At 51.9% G+C, this 16,502-nt stretch overlaps 1 protein-coding gene across 21 annotated transcripts in view; it reads left to right on the top strand.

The window, feature by feature from the left end:
* Window positions 1-16,502, top strand: part of Wnk2 (WNK lysine deficient protein kinase 2) — a 109,227-nt gene that overhangs the window by 49,743 nt on the left and 42,982 nt on the right. For all 21 annotated transcript variants that reach the window (XM_063276357.1, XM_063276358.1, XM_063276356.1 and 18 more), the window contains 5 exons: window positions 450-607; window positions 3,883-3,971; window positions 5,147-5,366; window positions 12,726-13,017; window positions 16,087-16,286. In XM_063276357.1, the coding sequence (XP_063132427.1) occupies window positions 450-607; window positions 3,883-3,971; window positions 5,147-5,366; window positions 12,726-13,017; window positions 16,087-16,286 (959 nt within the window). The remainder of the gene's footprint in view (window positions 1-449; window positions 608-3,882; window positions 3,972-5,146; window positions 5,367-12,725; window positions 13,018-16,086; window positions 16,287-16,502) is intronic.

The following is a 16,502-nucleotide window of genomic DNA, read 5'->3' on the forward strand; positions in this document are numbered from 1 at the left end:
TGTCATCTCTGGGGAGACTTGAGACAGCTGGCTGATGCTGGGCTGTTTGTGAGGGGCACAATATCCACACACAAGCCAGGGTATGCTCAGAGAATGGATATGTTCCTCAGAAGCTCTGTTTTCCATTCCTGTGGCTTGGAATGGCTCTGGACCCTGATGGCTATCCCTGTACCCTGATGGCTATCCCTGAACCCCAGTGGCTATCCCTGAACCCCGATGGCTATCCCTGAACCCCGATGGCTATCCCTGAACTCTGATGACTATCCCTGGAGCCATAAGGTGAGCTTTGGACACTTAGTCTGTAGAGCACACCTGCTTAAACCCTGGAAATCTGTTGACTCTACTGTTGTCCCATGTGTATGATGGGGTACACACAGAGGAGGCTGGGAGCATCTATGGGGCCAAGGAGCCATGATCAGTAATAACTGTGTCTGCTGCTCCTGGTGTAGGTACCCCCGAGTTCATGGCACCCGAAATGTACGAGGAGCATTACGACGAGTCGGTTGATGTCTACGCTTTCGGGATGTGCATGCTGGAGATGGCCACCTCAGAGTATCCCTATTCGGAGTGCCAGAACGCCGCCCAGATCTATCGCAAGGTCACCTGTGTGAGTCCACTCAGCCACCTTGTTAGTAAGGACAACAGCTTTGGTTAGTCCTGTGGGCAGCTGTGTAAGAAAAGGAGTGAGCATGGGCACCTTCCCCTGGGGACCCCAAGGCTTGCCTGGGTAAGGAGTCTAGCAAAAGTAACAGTGTAGTGCATACTGGTGAGCCCAGAGGCTGTCACCTGCATGGAGCTGGGAGACCCAGGAAGAAGAAAAACTAAGGCTCGAGAGACTGGAACTCTTCTGGGGCCTCCCTCCAGGAAGTGCTGGCTGTCAGGAAGGCCTGTCTTCTTTTTTTTTTTTTTTTTTTTGGTTCTTTTTTTTTTCCGGAGCTGGGGACCGAACCCAGGGCCTTGTGCTTCCTAGGTAAGTGCTCTACCACTGAGCTAAATCCCCAGCCCCCTGAGCTAAATCCCCAGCCCCCCTGTCTTCTTTATTTTAGAATCACAGTTTGTTTTCCTTTTTGCTAAACCATCATCTTAGCCAAGCACATCTCTAGGCGGCTGTCAGCACTGCGCAGCCTGGGAACCTTGGTCCTTGTTTAGCTGTCGCTGTGATTTTTGAGTTGATCCGAAGCCTTCAGCTGTGCAAACAGATTAGGCTGTGCCCCCCTCTCTGTGGTGGCCCCTATGCTGGTGGAACAAACACAGCATCTGAGGTGGAGCAGCTGGGCCAAGGCTCTTCTGGGCTGGTTCTCATGTCATCTTTGTTTTCATGGAGAGGCCCTCAGGGTGTTCCCTGACCTTGGTTATTGTGATCTCCATCGTCCTTCCTGTGACCTCCTCATCCTGGGCAGCCCAGTGGGACCCTGTGCTGCTTGGTCTGTATGCAAGTAGGCCTGGCCCAGGCGACCATGTAGCTCCACTCTGGGCCCACCCACCCAGCTGAGCCCTCTAGCAGACGGTATAGAACTCCTTTTGATGTTAGATCTGAATCATGTCACGTAGTTGCCATGAGCCCCTCCTGTGTGCACTATAGATAGGTGGTGACTGGCAAGAGTCCTCGGCTGGTGGCCTTGCCCAGAAGGCCACACTGGTATAAAGTTACTCCAGGGAGGCAGGGGCTATCTGCCAAGCAGGGTGTTAAAGGCCTGAGAGAACTTGGTGGTATTGCTATGGGGTGTGGAAGAGCATCCGTGGGCTTCAAGCTTGTTCTGTACACAGTAGGTGTCCGTTTGTCCTCTGAGCTGGGAATAGGAAGGAAGGGCATCTTAGGCAGAAGAACTGGATGCACCCCTCATTCTGGCTAGTGGACGGCATGATTCTTCCCTCTTGTCTGTCCCAAGTGGGGATGCAGCAGCCAGGTTCAGCAGGTGTCCTTCTCTCCTTTCTTCCCTCTTGGCATTTTCCTTTAAAACACACAAACAAAAACAAAAACAAACAAACAAAAAATCCCTTTTTAAAGGGGAGGGCTTTTGAAGTCTGAAACTTGCTGAAGGACGGAGCACAGGAGGGTTTAAGCCTTCATATCTTTTATTTTTTAAATTAGTTATGGGGTTGGGGATTTAGCTCAGTGGTAGAGCACTTGCCTAGCAAGCACAAGGCCCTGGGTTCCGTCCCCAGCTCCGTGGGGGGGGGGGGGGGGAAGAGAGTTAAGAGAGTTAAATCAGTTACTTCCTCCTCCCCCCCTCCCCCCATGCAACAGAGCAGATTAAACCCTGCCAGCTCCTCCCTCTGATCTGAGAGACATCTGTTGGCTTTGAGTGGCTGGTGGTTCCCTCCCCCTCCCAAGTCTCTTCCTGGCCAGTGGCCAGAAGCAGTGACCACAGACAGTGCTCTCAACTCCCCCCGGGAGGGGATGGTATAGGGAAGAAGCCCGGGTGTGGGTGGAAAGGCCTGCCTCTGTGGGAAGTGTGGAATCCACCGTGGGCTGAGGCTCTTCACCAGGACGAGGGGCAGCTTGTATGAGAGACCGTGGGGTCTCTGCCTGCAGGATCTGCAGCCAAGCTGAGGGACGACTTTGTGGATGCTCACTGTAGATCTGAAGCATCCGAGTCTACGGCACAGGGGGAGGCTGTGCTGTATTTGGTGTCTTCATTACAACATGGTGGAGGGCCTTGGCCTGAGTTCGAGGCTGGGGCTGCTTTATACAGTCCCACCATGTCCTCTGTGTCCTCCCTGAGTGAGAGGAACATTGGCTACTGACCCTGTGCTGAAGGGAAGAGCTTAGAGAATGGAGGCTTCCTCCCTGTGCAGGCCATGTGTGGGGCCCACAAGTTACCAAGGTGTCTTCCTCAGTCGAGTCTCCACGTTACTTTGGAGGAAAGGTCTTTTACTGAACCTAGAGCTGTAGAAGTCACCATTTTGTCGAGACTGTCTGGCCAGTGTGTCCTGGGACCTGCCTGACTTCTGCCTTTCCCAGTGCTGGGGTTCCAAGCGCACGGCATCGAACCTGGCAGTGAAGTGAGTGCCGGGCACCAGGTTTATAGGCCCACGTGTTTGCAGTGATCTTTCGACTGCCCGAGCCATCGTTTCAGTCTAAGTCTGTCTTATTCTCCTTCAGTGCTCACCGTCCTGTTGTTCTGGTGGCCTAATTAATATGTGTGTTATGTGCCAGCCTGTACCTCCTTAATGTCACAAATTCAAAGGACAAGGGGACAGAGAGCTGTGCCTCCATTTGTCTCTCTGCTCTATGCCCCGCAGCTTCTGTTGTCTTGTCTTTCAGTCAGCACGTGTGACCTGCGAGGTTTCCATTTCTGGTTGGTTGTATCTATAATTGTATCTATTATGTTCTGGTTTCTTTGTATCTATAATTTCTGCTCATCACCAGAATTTTGGTGACTCCTTCACAGCTGCGATGAGTCTTACCCCTGCCCCCTTGCCTCTAGCTTCCAGCGTGCTCTCATTTCTCTTGCCCGGCCTTTCTGCCCAGTGAGAAGCCCTGTCTTCTCGCCTCCTAGCGTTTCTAGTAGTTTCTGTTTGAGCGGCACATGCTGCACTGTCACGGCCTCCCTGCTCTGTGTAGGTTGTAGCCGTGCCTCAGCCTACAGCTCCTTGATTCTTTGCCCAGATCGGTAGTGCTGTCTCGGTGCTCATCCTGGTTTTAAGCAAAGGCTGGAGGAGAGTGCAGACTTTTAGGATCTTTATCACTCTTCCCTTCCCAGAATTCCCCAGAACACAGCCCCTGCCCTCACCTCAGTGAGGCCCAGGCTCCGATGGGTCCCAGGCCTCAGGCTAGGAATTGCCCTGGGTAGCGAGCTGAGCCGTGGGATACACCAGGGTGTCCACAGTGCCTCCAGCTCTGGGTGGTGCCAGGTAACTTTGTTCTGTTCTCCTCAGGGCATCAAGCCGGCCAGCTTTGAGAAGGTGCATGATCCTGAGATCAAGGAGATCATCGGAGAGTGCATCTGCAAGAACAAAGAGGAGAGGTGAGCCGCAGGCTGTGCTCCGGTGTTCTCCAGCTGATGTTGGTCCAGCTGGCATTTAGGGTGGCATTCTCCATGCAGCCTTCCCAGGTCAGGCAGACGGGCTCAGGCTACGTGACACCAGGCTTGTGAGTTGCTGTGAGCAGTGTAGGGCCCACACCCTTCCCTGGCTCCAGAGACGGGCTCCCCTAATCCAGTCTGAAGTGCTGGGAACGCAGGCCTTTTCTCTGTCCCTCCTTGAATAGCAGGCTGTACACCGTAGTAATGTACTTGTTCCGGTCACATCTTAGCCCACAGATTTCACCTCTGGATCCCTCAGTGGCTCTATAAAGCCAGTTCCTCTTCAAAAACAGAACTGGATGTCCAAGCTGGACAACCAGGAAGCTAGGGATAGCTTGTAGCTTACTGCCCATAAAACAAACTGGGATGCACCCAGCCATCCACATGACATTCTCAGAAGTAGAGAGGGATGGGCAGCCTTCTTTGCCATCAGCATGATGTCCAGAAGAAGCCAGGCTTAGGGCAAAGGATGCTGGGTTGCATTTTCACTAGAGAGCATACCAGACACAGGTTAGGGACCTGTGTTTGGGTACCTGGAAGTGATCGTATAGCAACACCTAGCTGCTAGATGACCTGGCCCCTGGGCAGAGCCTCCTATGGCTGGGTTATGGCTCCAGATCCATAGGTCTAGCAAAGGTTTATCTTCCTATCTGCCCACCTTCATTCTTCCATACCCCTTCTTCCCGAGAGACGTTCTCTACTAACCTCACTGCTGCAGGAACCCTGGGTTCTATTTCCTCTCATCCTCCCCGAGCCAGGAGTCCCTTATGAGGATTGAAGACTCTACCTCAGCGGAGTCTGTTTCTCCTTGCCGAGCAGGTGGCCTGGTACAGAGTGTGGTTTCTCTTTGTAATTGGGGTAGGAAGCAGTCTTAGAGCACAGTGCAATGAGCGCGTTTCAGGTTATAATCGCTCAGCGTCTCCCGGGAGTTAGGGAATGCTAGTGTGCACACCTGTGTCCTACCCTTGCGGGCAGAGCCTGCCAACCGGAAACGAAGGGCGAGAACTTCCTAGCATAACCTGCACAGTGTGCTGGGCGGTGACCTGATGCCGTGCCTGTAGATGGGTCTGGAACCCCCTTGTCCCTTGAGCCCTGCCTGGGAGCCACTCTCCCTCCAGGTACGAGATTAAGGACCTGCTGAGCCACGCCTTCTTCGCGGAAGACACGGGCGTCCGGGTGGAACTTGCAGAGGAGGACCATGGCAGGAAGTCTACCATAGCCCTGCGGCTTTGGGTAGAAGACCCCAAGAAGCTGAAGGGCAAGCCCAAAGACAATGGAGCGATAGAGTTTACCTTTGACCTGGAGAAGGAGACCCCCGACGAGGTGGCCCAAGAAATGGTAAGTAATGTACACAAAAAGGGGCCCAGACTACCCAGCGGCCAGTTTGGGTTAATAAAAAAAAAAATCACAAATCGATTGCTTTTCCAGAAGTGGACTTACCCCAGAGGGATGGTAGGGGCGCGGGAGGCTCAGGGGCAGTAACGAGGGAGGCGGTCTCTCCTGTGGGGTTCAGTGTGTACAGTGGCATGAGGGTGAGGAATTGAGCTTGCACAGGACCTAGGAATCAAGCATCATCGGGGCACATTAGGGAAGGAATCCAGTGGGAAAGTGGGGAGAGGGAAGGGCCTTGCTTGCCTTAACCAAACTCGTGCCAGTCTCGCCGCAGGGCTGCGGCTTTGAACGTGAGATGCGCCTCTCCTTCTTTGGACATCTCTCATGTTGTTTTGGACTCTGGTACTTCACCATCTTGAAAGGTTATGGACGAGCACAGGTGTGCCCCACTTCCTGTCTGTGGTGAGCAGGGTGACCCTTTCCTGCTTGAGATATCAGATTGGGCCTCAGGAGGAGACACTGAGCCCACTGGGGTAACAGGGTAGGAGAAGGAGCAGAACAACCCTTCCACAGCAAGGAGTGGCCCAGGCCTATGCGCTGGTCCAGGCCCTGCAGCACCACTGTAAGGTCCTAGCATCTAAGAGAATAGCCACGGCATAGGCATTTCTAGAGCCTGGATGCCATACTGGATTATTCTACTCAGTTTTCTAGGCCAACACCATCAAAATTAGTAGAGGTGACTTACAAGTGCCTACTAAAATTTAATAAATTTAAATTTTAATTAAGTGTAAAACTTAGTCTCACTGGCCACATTTCAAGGGTTCAGTGCCATCGGAGGTGAGTGACTCTTGAACAACATGGGCATTTTCATTACAAACTTGTTCTACTGACATGCTACTCAGGGTCTGAGGGAAGGGGTGTGTGTGTGTGTGTGTGTGTGTGTGTGTGTGTGTGTGTCTGTGTGTGTGTGTGTGTCTGTGTGTGTGTGTGTGTCTGTGTGTGTCTGTGTCTGTGTGTGTCTGTGTGTGTGTGTCTGTGTGTGTGTGTCTCTCTCTGTGTGTCTGTGTGTATGTATCTGTGTCTGTCCCCATACCACAGGGGACAGGAGTTCAGAAAGGCCCTCCATGTTGCAGTGAAGAGGGTGGCAAATTGAAGTCAGGATGCTGCTAATATCTAGAGGGAAGATAGCAGACACGAGCCAACAGCTCATCTGAGGTGGCAGCCTGACCCATGGTTGTCACACAAGTGTTGTCCTTTCAAATTTATTTTAAAATAAACAGTTTTCTTTGTTGTTGTTTTTTTTTTCCTGGTGGTACTGGGGACTAAGCCCAGAGCCGCTCTACCACTAAAGTGTATCTCAGTCCTCTCTCTAATTTTACTCCCCCCACCACCACCAGTGCTAGGGATTAAACCCGGGGCCTTAGACATTCTAGGCAAGTATTCTACTACATTCACAGCCCTGTCTTTTGACATTTTATTTTGAGACCCTTCTCACTAAGTTGTCTAGGCTGGCCTTGAACTCACCCTGTATCCTAGAGAAGCCTAGAGTTTTGATGCTTTTGTCTCAACTTCCCAAGAAGCTGGGATAATAGGCCTGCAACTACTATACCCAATTCCTCAATGAGCTTTTCACTGGATAGAACACATTTGTTGAAAATATAAGTCCCAAGTGCATGGCATGGTGTGTTCCTTGGTTCTTCAGACAGAAGTGGACTTGTCCCTGTAGGGCTGGGTAGTGATGCCTTGGCCTGTGCGAGTCCTCATAGCCGGAAGAGAGGGGCTCCATGAGCCTTGTGTTGGTTCCCTCTTTTTTTTTTTAAAGATTTATTCATTTATTATATATAAGTACACTGTAGCTGTCTTCAGATACACCAGAAGAGAGCATCGGATCTCTTTACAGATGGTTGTGAGCCACCATGTGGTTGCTGGGAATTGAACTCAGGACCTCTGGAAGAGCAGTCAATGCTCTTAACCACTGAGCCATCTCTCCAGCCCGTGTTGGTTCCCTCTTAAGACCAAGCCATGTCTACAACATGTGGCCCACAGCACATGGTGGGCAAGGGTAAATTTTCGCAGAGGTCAGTGCCAGAAGGGAGGAGCCGCCTGGCAGCACGGCCTCAGCATCCACAACTCCTAGGGAGCTGAGGTAGAAAGGAAATACTCGGTGGCCTTAGGTCCCGCTAGGGTAAGATTGCTAAGTGGTCCTGATGCCCGAGCTACAGGATAGAGTGATCTTGGTGAACCCTCTCTCCATGGCCTTCTGAAGTACAGCTGAGTGCAGGGCCTCACTTCCAGCTTCCTGGGGGGGGGGGGACATCCACGGGCTGCCAGTGTGCTCCCCAGGGCTGTCTTCCCTGCGCAGCAGTTGTGTGTGACACAATAAGGCTGAGGATGGATGTGACATGCTGTTGCTGGGCGAGAGTCTAGGCTGGCTTCTCTGGGGGCGGCCGTATCATCATCCCAAGACCCACAAAGTGGCCAGGTGACCAGGCTGACCCACTTTCACAAAGCTTGCTTCCAACCCCATCTCAGCCAGAAGAGCTTCTGCTCTGAACACCTCCCCTGGGGGCTCTTTAGCTCCGTGCTTCTCGGAGGGCCCCCACGGCTCACAGTGGAAGCCATGACTGTACGTGGTACACGGTGTGCTTTTCCAATTCAGTCATCAAGAGCGACCGTGTATGCATTCGGCTGGTTACCAGCACACACTGCTGTTCGCTGATGTTAACAGCCGTGTCTCCATACTTTTTTATTACGAACAGTAAACATTGTGTGAGGTACAGACAGTGGTGTAGCCGCTGAAGTTCAGTGTCAACCGCTTCCTGAGAGCGTGTTGTGGACACTGTGCTGGTCATTGGTACGGGGTCTGGGGAAATCCCAGAACTGGGAAGGAGGAATCTTGGGAGGAGGGAGAGTCTCCTGATCTCAGTTGAATGAGTCCTGAGGAAGCCTCACCGTACTGGGCTCATAAGGAGAGTGTTGGAGCTTCCAGAGGGTAAGAATGGGGATTATGGTTGGTCATTGTGGTTTTAACATGGCAGAATCTCTTCGTGTAATATAACATTCTTGCCGTCTTAGGGTTTTATTGCTATGAAGAGACACCATGGCCAGGGCAACTCTTATAAAGGAAAATGTTTACTTGAGGCTGACTTACAATTCAGAGCTTTAGTTCATCATCATAATGGTGGGAGCATGGCAGCATCCAGGCAGCCATAGTGCCGGAGAAGGAGCTGAGAGTTCTACATCCTGATCCGAAGGCAACAAAAGGGGGTTGTGTACCATACTCGGAATAGCTTGATCACAGGAGACCTCAAAACCCACCCTCACAGCAACACACTTCCTCCAGCAAGGTCATACCTGCTCCAACAAGGCCACATCTCCTGATAGTGCCACTCCCTCTGGGCAATTCAACACATGAGTCTCTGGGATCCATACCTATTCCAACCGCCATACTTGCCTTCATAAATGAGGCCAGGGCTGCACTACAGAAGTGATTCAGCCTGCTCTGCACCGGGCCAGGTAGGGCATGAGGGATGTGGGAGCCCAGCGTCGGGATCAGTGGCTACAGGATGGGTAAGATGTGGTAAGGGGGTGTTGGGCCCAGCGTGAGTGCTTGCATCCTGAGTGCTGCTTTCAGGGTGAGGCTCAGTATCCCTGACAGGGAGATTCTGAGTGTCTGGCTTCATCCAGACCTCAGCTGCCCGGTTTGATTTCAGTTCCCTGAAAGGCTCAGTGTCCTAAACCCAAGCACACCCTTCGCACCCTCCCTGGATGTTACTTAACTGATTCTTAAGTATTTGACACCCAAGGCTCTACCCTACCTCTGCTTGTCATAGGGAAGAGAAGGACAGGGCTTCCTGCAGGGTAGGGCCATCGTAGGTGAGTCACCTCAGCTGGTCCCTGCTATTTGGCTGAACTCCCAGGCTATGTCCCTGAGTCAGTTCTAGGGAAGTCCTGGGCCCAGCACCCTCCCCTGAATCTCTCCTCTTCCTTCCCACCTTCTCCTCTTACCTCTCTTTTGCACTTTCTTTCCATTATGAGGCCTATCGTCCATGAAAGGGTCATCCGTGTAGAAAGGACATGACTTGTGTCTTCTTAAAGAATAATAATAAGTATCAGATGATAGTGGTACACACACACACACACACCTTTAATCCCAGCGCTTAGGAGGCAGAGGTAGGAGAATCTCTGAGTTCAAGACCAGCCTGGTCTACAGAGCAGGTTCCAAAACAGCTGGAGCTACACAGAGAAACCCTGTCTCAAAAATCCAAACAATAATGATGATGATGATGATGATGATGATGATGATGATGATGATGATAGTAATACCACCAATGTGATTCCCACTCTGCCAAGCTCAGTTACCACACATGGCAAATTGAAAGCCCCCCCCCCCGTTCTCCCTGTGAGGGCTCTCTTTTGTGAGCAGCCACACACATCTCATAGCTCTGCCATTCTCTGACAGAGCCTCAGAATGGGCTCTGGGTCCCAGGAGGCCTGTCAAGGTTCCGTCTTTGCCCTTCTACATCTTGTATATTAGAGACTTCCCAGTCATACTGTCTAGGTCATCAGCCCTTCCCTGGGCCTAGGCTATAGTAGGAGTCACTGTCTGGCAAGACCCTAGACTCCTGAGGCTACAGAAATGTGAGGTGCCACAGACACCCTAGAATCCAGATGAGACCCTCTGGACCCACCTAGAAGGGGATGAGGATGAAGTTGGATTGTAGGGGGCAGATGCAGGTCAGCGTGGCAGAGTGAGGTTAAACAAGGCAGGTTCTGTATGGTCCTGCACTGCAGGAAGTTAGGCCCATCCTGGGGATGGCTGAAGCATTACAGAAAGTGGGAATAACCATAGTGTGTGTGCAAGGTGGTTGGGTAGGCCTTGCCCAGGAGAGTCATGGAGCCTTAGGACAAGCATCCTGCAAATGGCAGAAATAGCCAACTGTCTTTAATGTGGACGGAGGTCACCTGAGACCTGAAGGACGTCCCTGACCATGTGGTTGTGCTTGGGCCACCTTTGTAGACCTCTCCTAGGATTAGTGATAATTACTACACCTGCCTGGGGCCACTCATTCTAGGCAACAACTGACTTGGGTCAGTCCTGGTCCTTCTTTCTCTGGAAAGAGCCTGCTCCAGGTTGTAAGGACAGAAAAAGACCCTTCTCTGGTCTTCTCCTGGGGTGAGGAATGTCCTGCTGGTGGGAAGTTTCCCCACCAAGGTGGTGGCTGAACCGCAGGCCCCCATGTGCCAGTAGGCAGATCCCACAGAAGATTCTGTGTCCTCTGGCCCCCCTCGCCTGACGCTCTCCTTGGCCACATGCCCAGCTTATGATCTGGCAGTCAGCAAGGCCTTCACCTGGGAGATTTCCGTGGGGGATCTTTCCGACAAGCGGAGTTGTCTCTCATAATAAACTGCTTTGAAATGATCTGGACAACCCCCCTGGGCAGTTGGACGGTGTTACAGAGAGCAGCTCCCACCCCCACCACATCCTATTTTGAGTGTGAGCTGCTTGCTGCCTAGCACCCTTCACCCTGAGTACATTCCTGTCTGTTATTTCCTATGCACCAGAATCAAAAATGCCATCAGTATGCCACCGCCATTCCTCGGGACCCTTGGGTTCTTGGTGTCCAAGCACTAGGCCACTATCACAGGACTCCCAGGCATTTCAGTCCTCTGTCTTCTGTGGCCTGACACTTGGGAAGAGCTCAGATGCCCCTTTGGGGGTAGGCGGGTAGGCAATGCTTTCTCAGGACTCTCACAGAAGGGGCCACTTTGTCACCGTGGCCTGCCTGGGGTGCTGTTTCTGTTCATCCCATTGTGTCGAGTACTTGCTCTGAGACAACACAGCACAGTTCTTTTTAGCTGTGCCTATTTTCACAGCAGATTACCCCGGCCATAGCGCCCAGATGCTCATTCAAGTTGGGGGAAAGGGATGACTTACAGCCTCTCATGAGGTACAGTCAGTCAGGGCTGGCAGACCATGTAGCAGAGGACCTGAGTCTCTGTGGAGAATAGCTCATGATGTGATCTCACCCAGCACAGTAATGCCTGAGAGAAACGGGGTGTGTGTTGGCGGGAGTGATAAGGGGAGACTCAGATGCACAGAGCAGTCATGGAAAGGAAGAAATAGAAGGCTGAGGGGACCCTTCATACCTCCCAACCTGATTCCATGGGGTACCCTGCCCCTCTTGTCCTCACGTGTGGTCTGCAAACTGCTTATGCAGACTGCATGCCGGGATTTAAAGCATCACCGTGTTGCCACTCATTCTGGTGTTCTGATGGTCCTGGATTTGCCCCAGTACCAGCTCCCGTGTCATTCTGCACGTCCCTGTCCTTCCCTGAGTGTGTCCAGGCAGTTCTGGCTTATCTTCCTTCTTCTCCTGCCCGGCCCTGAGCCCTTGAGCAGTGGCAGCTCTGGTTTCCTGTGACCTACTGTGGACCTTGTTTCAGGACCTAAAGGTCAGATACAGCATGGAGACAAGTTAGCTGCCCACTCACCTACAAGGCCATCCGTGCGCCTCTGGGTTCATGGCTATTTTACTAATAGTCAGGGACTCTGTGGTACCAGGGTCCATTCCACAGCCAAGACCAGCCTGGTCTACATAGTGAGTTCATGCCAGCTAGGGATGAACAGTGAAACCTGGCCTTTTTCTTTTTAATATCTGTTATTTCTTTCTTTAAAAAAAAGATTTATTTTTAGATTATGTGTATTGGGGGGTGGGGTAGTGGTCGTGGTAATAGACACAGTTGTGCAGTGCTCACAGAGTCCAGAAGAGGGTGTGGATCCCCTAGAGCTAGAATTACTAACTGGTGGTTGTGAGCCACCTATCATGGGTGCTGGTGATAGATCTCTAGCTTTCCTAACCACTAAGCATCCCTGCTCAGTTTTCTTAGAACCATAGTCTTCATGAGGGAAAGGGATTTAATCCCAGCTTTTTGTGAGTCCTAGTCAGCTCCTGCAGTTCGACCGTAATAGGGGGTCTGTCTCAGGAAGTGGCTTTGCCACAGAAGTTCCCAGTGAGCTCGCTGTGTTTCCCTGGAGGTCCTGAAATGCTCTGCTGATAAAGGGAGCTTAGGATCTTGTCAGGCCCAAGTGTTCCCCATACTGCTTTACAATGACCGAATGGGCCTCCTCCTTCCCGGATGGTCGGGTTTACAGGATCATTGAATACCTGCTGGACGTGAGCTGCCATCCCACAAACCGGAGCCTGTAAATGTCCAAGAGTGAAGATCCTGAGGTGGCTAAGGAGACAGACCTGAGGGCTAGGGCAGGGGTGATCGTAAGCAGTAGGATGTGTCTGACTGTGTATGGGATGCATGCAGGATGGTTGATCCCCAAGACACTTGACCATGTGTCTGCCTTCGCAGATTGATTCCGGATTTTTCCATGAGAGTGATGTGAAGATTGTGGCCAAGTCCATCCGGGACCGGGTAGCACTCATTCAATGGCGTCGTGAGAGGATCTGGCCTGCACTGCAGTCTCAGGAGCCAAAGGACACAGGCAGCCCTGACAAGGCCAGGGGTCTGCCAGCACCCCTGCAGGTCCAGGTGACCTACCATGCACAGAGCGGGCAGCCTGGACAGCCAGAACCTGAGGAGCCTGAGGCGGACCAGCATCTCCTGCCCCCTACCTTGCCAGCTAGCGTTACCTCCTTAGCCTGTGAGTATATGGCATGGGGTCACCGTGGGCAGCTGTGTTCTTTCTCCCATCCCTACCAGCATAAACAGTTTTAGGGCAAAGCAAAACAGAGTCCTCACCTTTTATTATAGCACTCTGTGAGAAAGGCAGGTTCTCAGGGAGCTCCTGCCTGTCCTCAGGTGGCTGGGTTGTTGCTTCCAGCTGTAAGTGGTTCCCTGAAGCTTTGTCTAGGCTTTGGTCTCCTGTTCCAGGCTCACTTCCTGCTAGCTACCTTGTGCCAGGGCACATGGTGATCTTTTAAGAGAGTGTGTCCTGGGGTTATAGGGCTAGCAGATGGCCCCCAGGTGCTAGGACACATGTCCCGATTCCTTAGCCAGTCCAGGCTCGTTCCCACCCTCTACCCTGCAGGATGATTGTTTCAGGAAAAGGATTGTGCTCCCCCTGCGTTCCCCCAGTGACTTGTGATCAGAGGGTTAAGGAGCGCTGGAGTCCGGCTTCCCGAGTCACGTTCTTGACCTTGTAGGGTCTGAGGGAGCAATTTTCGCCTGTGGCTCTGTGGACTGGTAGCGGGTTCTTTATTCTTTCTTAGAGGAGCAGTCCTGGCCTCATGGAGGCATACAAAGGCTAAGGGGAGTACCATTGCCCAGTCTCTGGGGGTGGGGCCGGGGTGGGGAACGACTGTGCAGGGGACCAAGTGGTGGCTGTCTTGGCTTGGAGTGTTTATCACCGGGATTGTCCATCTCTGCCTCTGTTCTCAGTAGAAACCTCTGAGAGCGTTTGTCCACTTTCAAAGGGTTGTTTCTCTCGGGGTGGATTGGATGCAGGCTTCACCAGAGGCCATCCTGAGAGGCTCCAGTAAGTTTCAGGATAGGCAGCCAGTGTCCTTTTCACCTTCTATGTCTGAAACTTCAGCAATGAGCTGAGGCAGGAGACATGGCTTTGCCCACTCTGAGAACCAGCCTGGAACAGATCAGCAGGGCCCAGTGACCTGCCCAGACCAATATTCGAGGCTGTTCATGTGGAAAGACTGAGGCCCTGTTTATTTAATATGCAGCCCCCTTCGTTCCGACTCAAACAGAGTCGTCCAAGAAGACTTACTTACATGCAAATGAGCGGCCCTCACTTTGAAGTCCTTTGCCCACGGTTTGTTTCACCCCACGCTGAGCTCTGTGCGCTGTACTTCGGAGAGATCCAGCTTGAGACCTAAAAACAATGTCCCCATTGTGGTCAGATGCTGAAGGTCATGGCGACCCAATGTGGAAGTGTCCCATAGAGATGGAGGGTAGGCGATCAGTTCATGTCAAGCGTAGGAATTCTCTGCCAACAGACCACCCTTCCTAAGTGGCTTGGGACACAGAGGGGGCTCAGCACTGAGGCCATATGTGTGACTTTGCAAAGGGATTCCGCTCACTTACTGTATTTTCTTTAAAATAGATGATACAGTCATATTTTTCAGAATTTTAAACCCCTAAGGGTGTTCAGGAAAATCACTTGTCCTCCCAGAGGCTGCAGATGTTGCCACGTCTTTTAACTGTTCTTCCATGGGTCTATATGTGCCCATCTACATGTGGACACACACACACACACACACACACACACACACACACAGAGCATATATGTACAGGTGCATACCCAGTGTACATACCCTTACATGAGAGAATCCATGGACGTAAAGACCCACACATATATCGTATGTCATACTTACCCCTGTACTCACATGGACATACGTATACACACATTCACACATGCATGCACCTCCACACATGGGACTGTATATGTGGAGATGTATATATGAATATACTCACTGGCTGCTGGTGGTGGTGCCTGCTATTAATCCCAGCACTCAGGAGGCAGAGGCAGTCAGATCTCTGAGTTCGAGGACAGCCTGGTCTACAAAGTGAGTTCCAGGACAGCCAGGGCTATACAGAGAAACCCTGTCTCTAAAAACTACATATATAAATATAAATATATATAAATATATTTAGCAATGGGCAGCATCCTCAAATGCCCTTCTGCACGCTGCTCTGCCTTTTGTCTTCATTTTCTCACCAGCTGTGAGAGTTTTACAGTGGCCGGTAAAGACTCCAGATCACACATTGCCCACACAGGATCACAGAGCACACATTCGTGTTGGGCAATACCACACCACATCAGCTTTCACGATTCTTCCCCAGCAGTCCCAACTGACCGGAGCAGGTGGCTTCTGCTGCCACATGTTGAGGACCAAGACAGCACAACTAATGTGTGGGTGTGTGTAGGGGGGTAAACCAAGTGAAATTGTAATTAAACATGTAATCTATACAAGTTACTTGCACTATTTCAAGTGTCACACACGTCTGGAGCTGTGCCTCTTGAGTCTTGTTAGTGGGAGGACCTCCTTCTTCTTCCCCACCTCCCTCTCCCCCTGCGTTCTCTCCCTCTCCCCTCCCTCCCGACCATGTAGGTAGAAGTGGTCGCTCTAATGAACCGTTGGCTCATTTAAAACCAGAGCTGCCTGTGTAATTGGTTTTGCACAATTAAACCTCAGCATTCCTTGTCTTCTTAGGTTAAGATCACTCTTTGGAAAGATTGTTAGTGCAGAACCATCAGGACTTTCCCCACACTTGGCTTGAGTTATCCGTGGACAGAGTACTCACTCTGAAGCACGGCCCCCGTGAAAATAGCTTGGTGTTTTGGTGGCGAGCTTTAAAGCCTGTGGCTTTTGGAAGCTGTAAGCCATAACCTCAAAGCGCTGTTTCAGATGGGTTTCCGGTTTTCATTCACTGGCTGACCATGTGGGCAGGCTGCCTTGCCAAGTACCGTCAGAGCAGGGCAGCCTCGACACCTGCAAACCAGAGTGGGCAGGAATGATGGGGCTAGCCAACCTTGCCTCTCCTGGCATCAGACCGTGTTGGGATCACAGGTGTGACTCCCCCCCCCCCCCCCCCCCCCGCTGCTGGTAGCAGGTCTAACAGTTTAAACAGTCTTCCTGAAAACAACCCAGATGGTCTTGCAGAAGAAATTTAGGAACAAGCCACTATACTCGCCTGCAGTATCAGGGATGCGGCATTTGGCGGTGTCCACACTAAGTCCTACCTTTGTCCTCCCCAGCGGACAGCACCTTTGACAGTGGCCAGGGCTCTACCGTGTACTCGGACTCCCAGAGCAGCCAGCATAGCATGGTGCTCAGCTCCCTCGTGGACACAGCTCCAACCCCAGCCTCGTGCGTATGCAGCCCCCCTGTGAGTGAGGGGCCCGGCTTGACACACAGCCTGCCTAAACTAGGGGCCTTCCAGCAGCCAGCCGCTGTGGTAAGTTGAGAACCACCCCTGCTCTTTTCTCTTGGCCTCTTGTCTAGACTGTGCTAAGTATGGTCAGTTCCCAGCCACGTCTCCTTGGGTATCTTGAGGGCCATCTTTGCTGGGATATGTAGAACTATGTAGGCTGAGGAGGACTCCTGGATAGACAATGTGGAGTGTCTGGGAACAGACTTTAGGGTATTGTTAGGGAACTATGATAGAACCAAC

The sequence above is a fragment of the Rattus norvegicus genome, chromosome 17, assembly GCF_036323735.1.
Source record: "Rattus norvegicus strain BN/NHsdMcwi chromosome 17, GRCr8, whole genome shotgun sequence".
NCBI classification, from domain to species: Eukaryota; Metazoa; Chordata; class Mammalia; order Rodentia; family Muridae; genus Rattus; species Rattus norvegicus.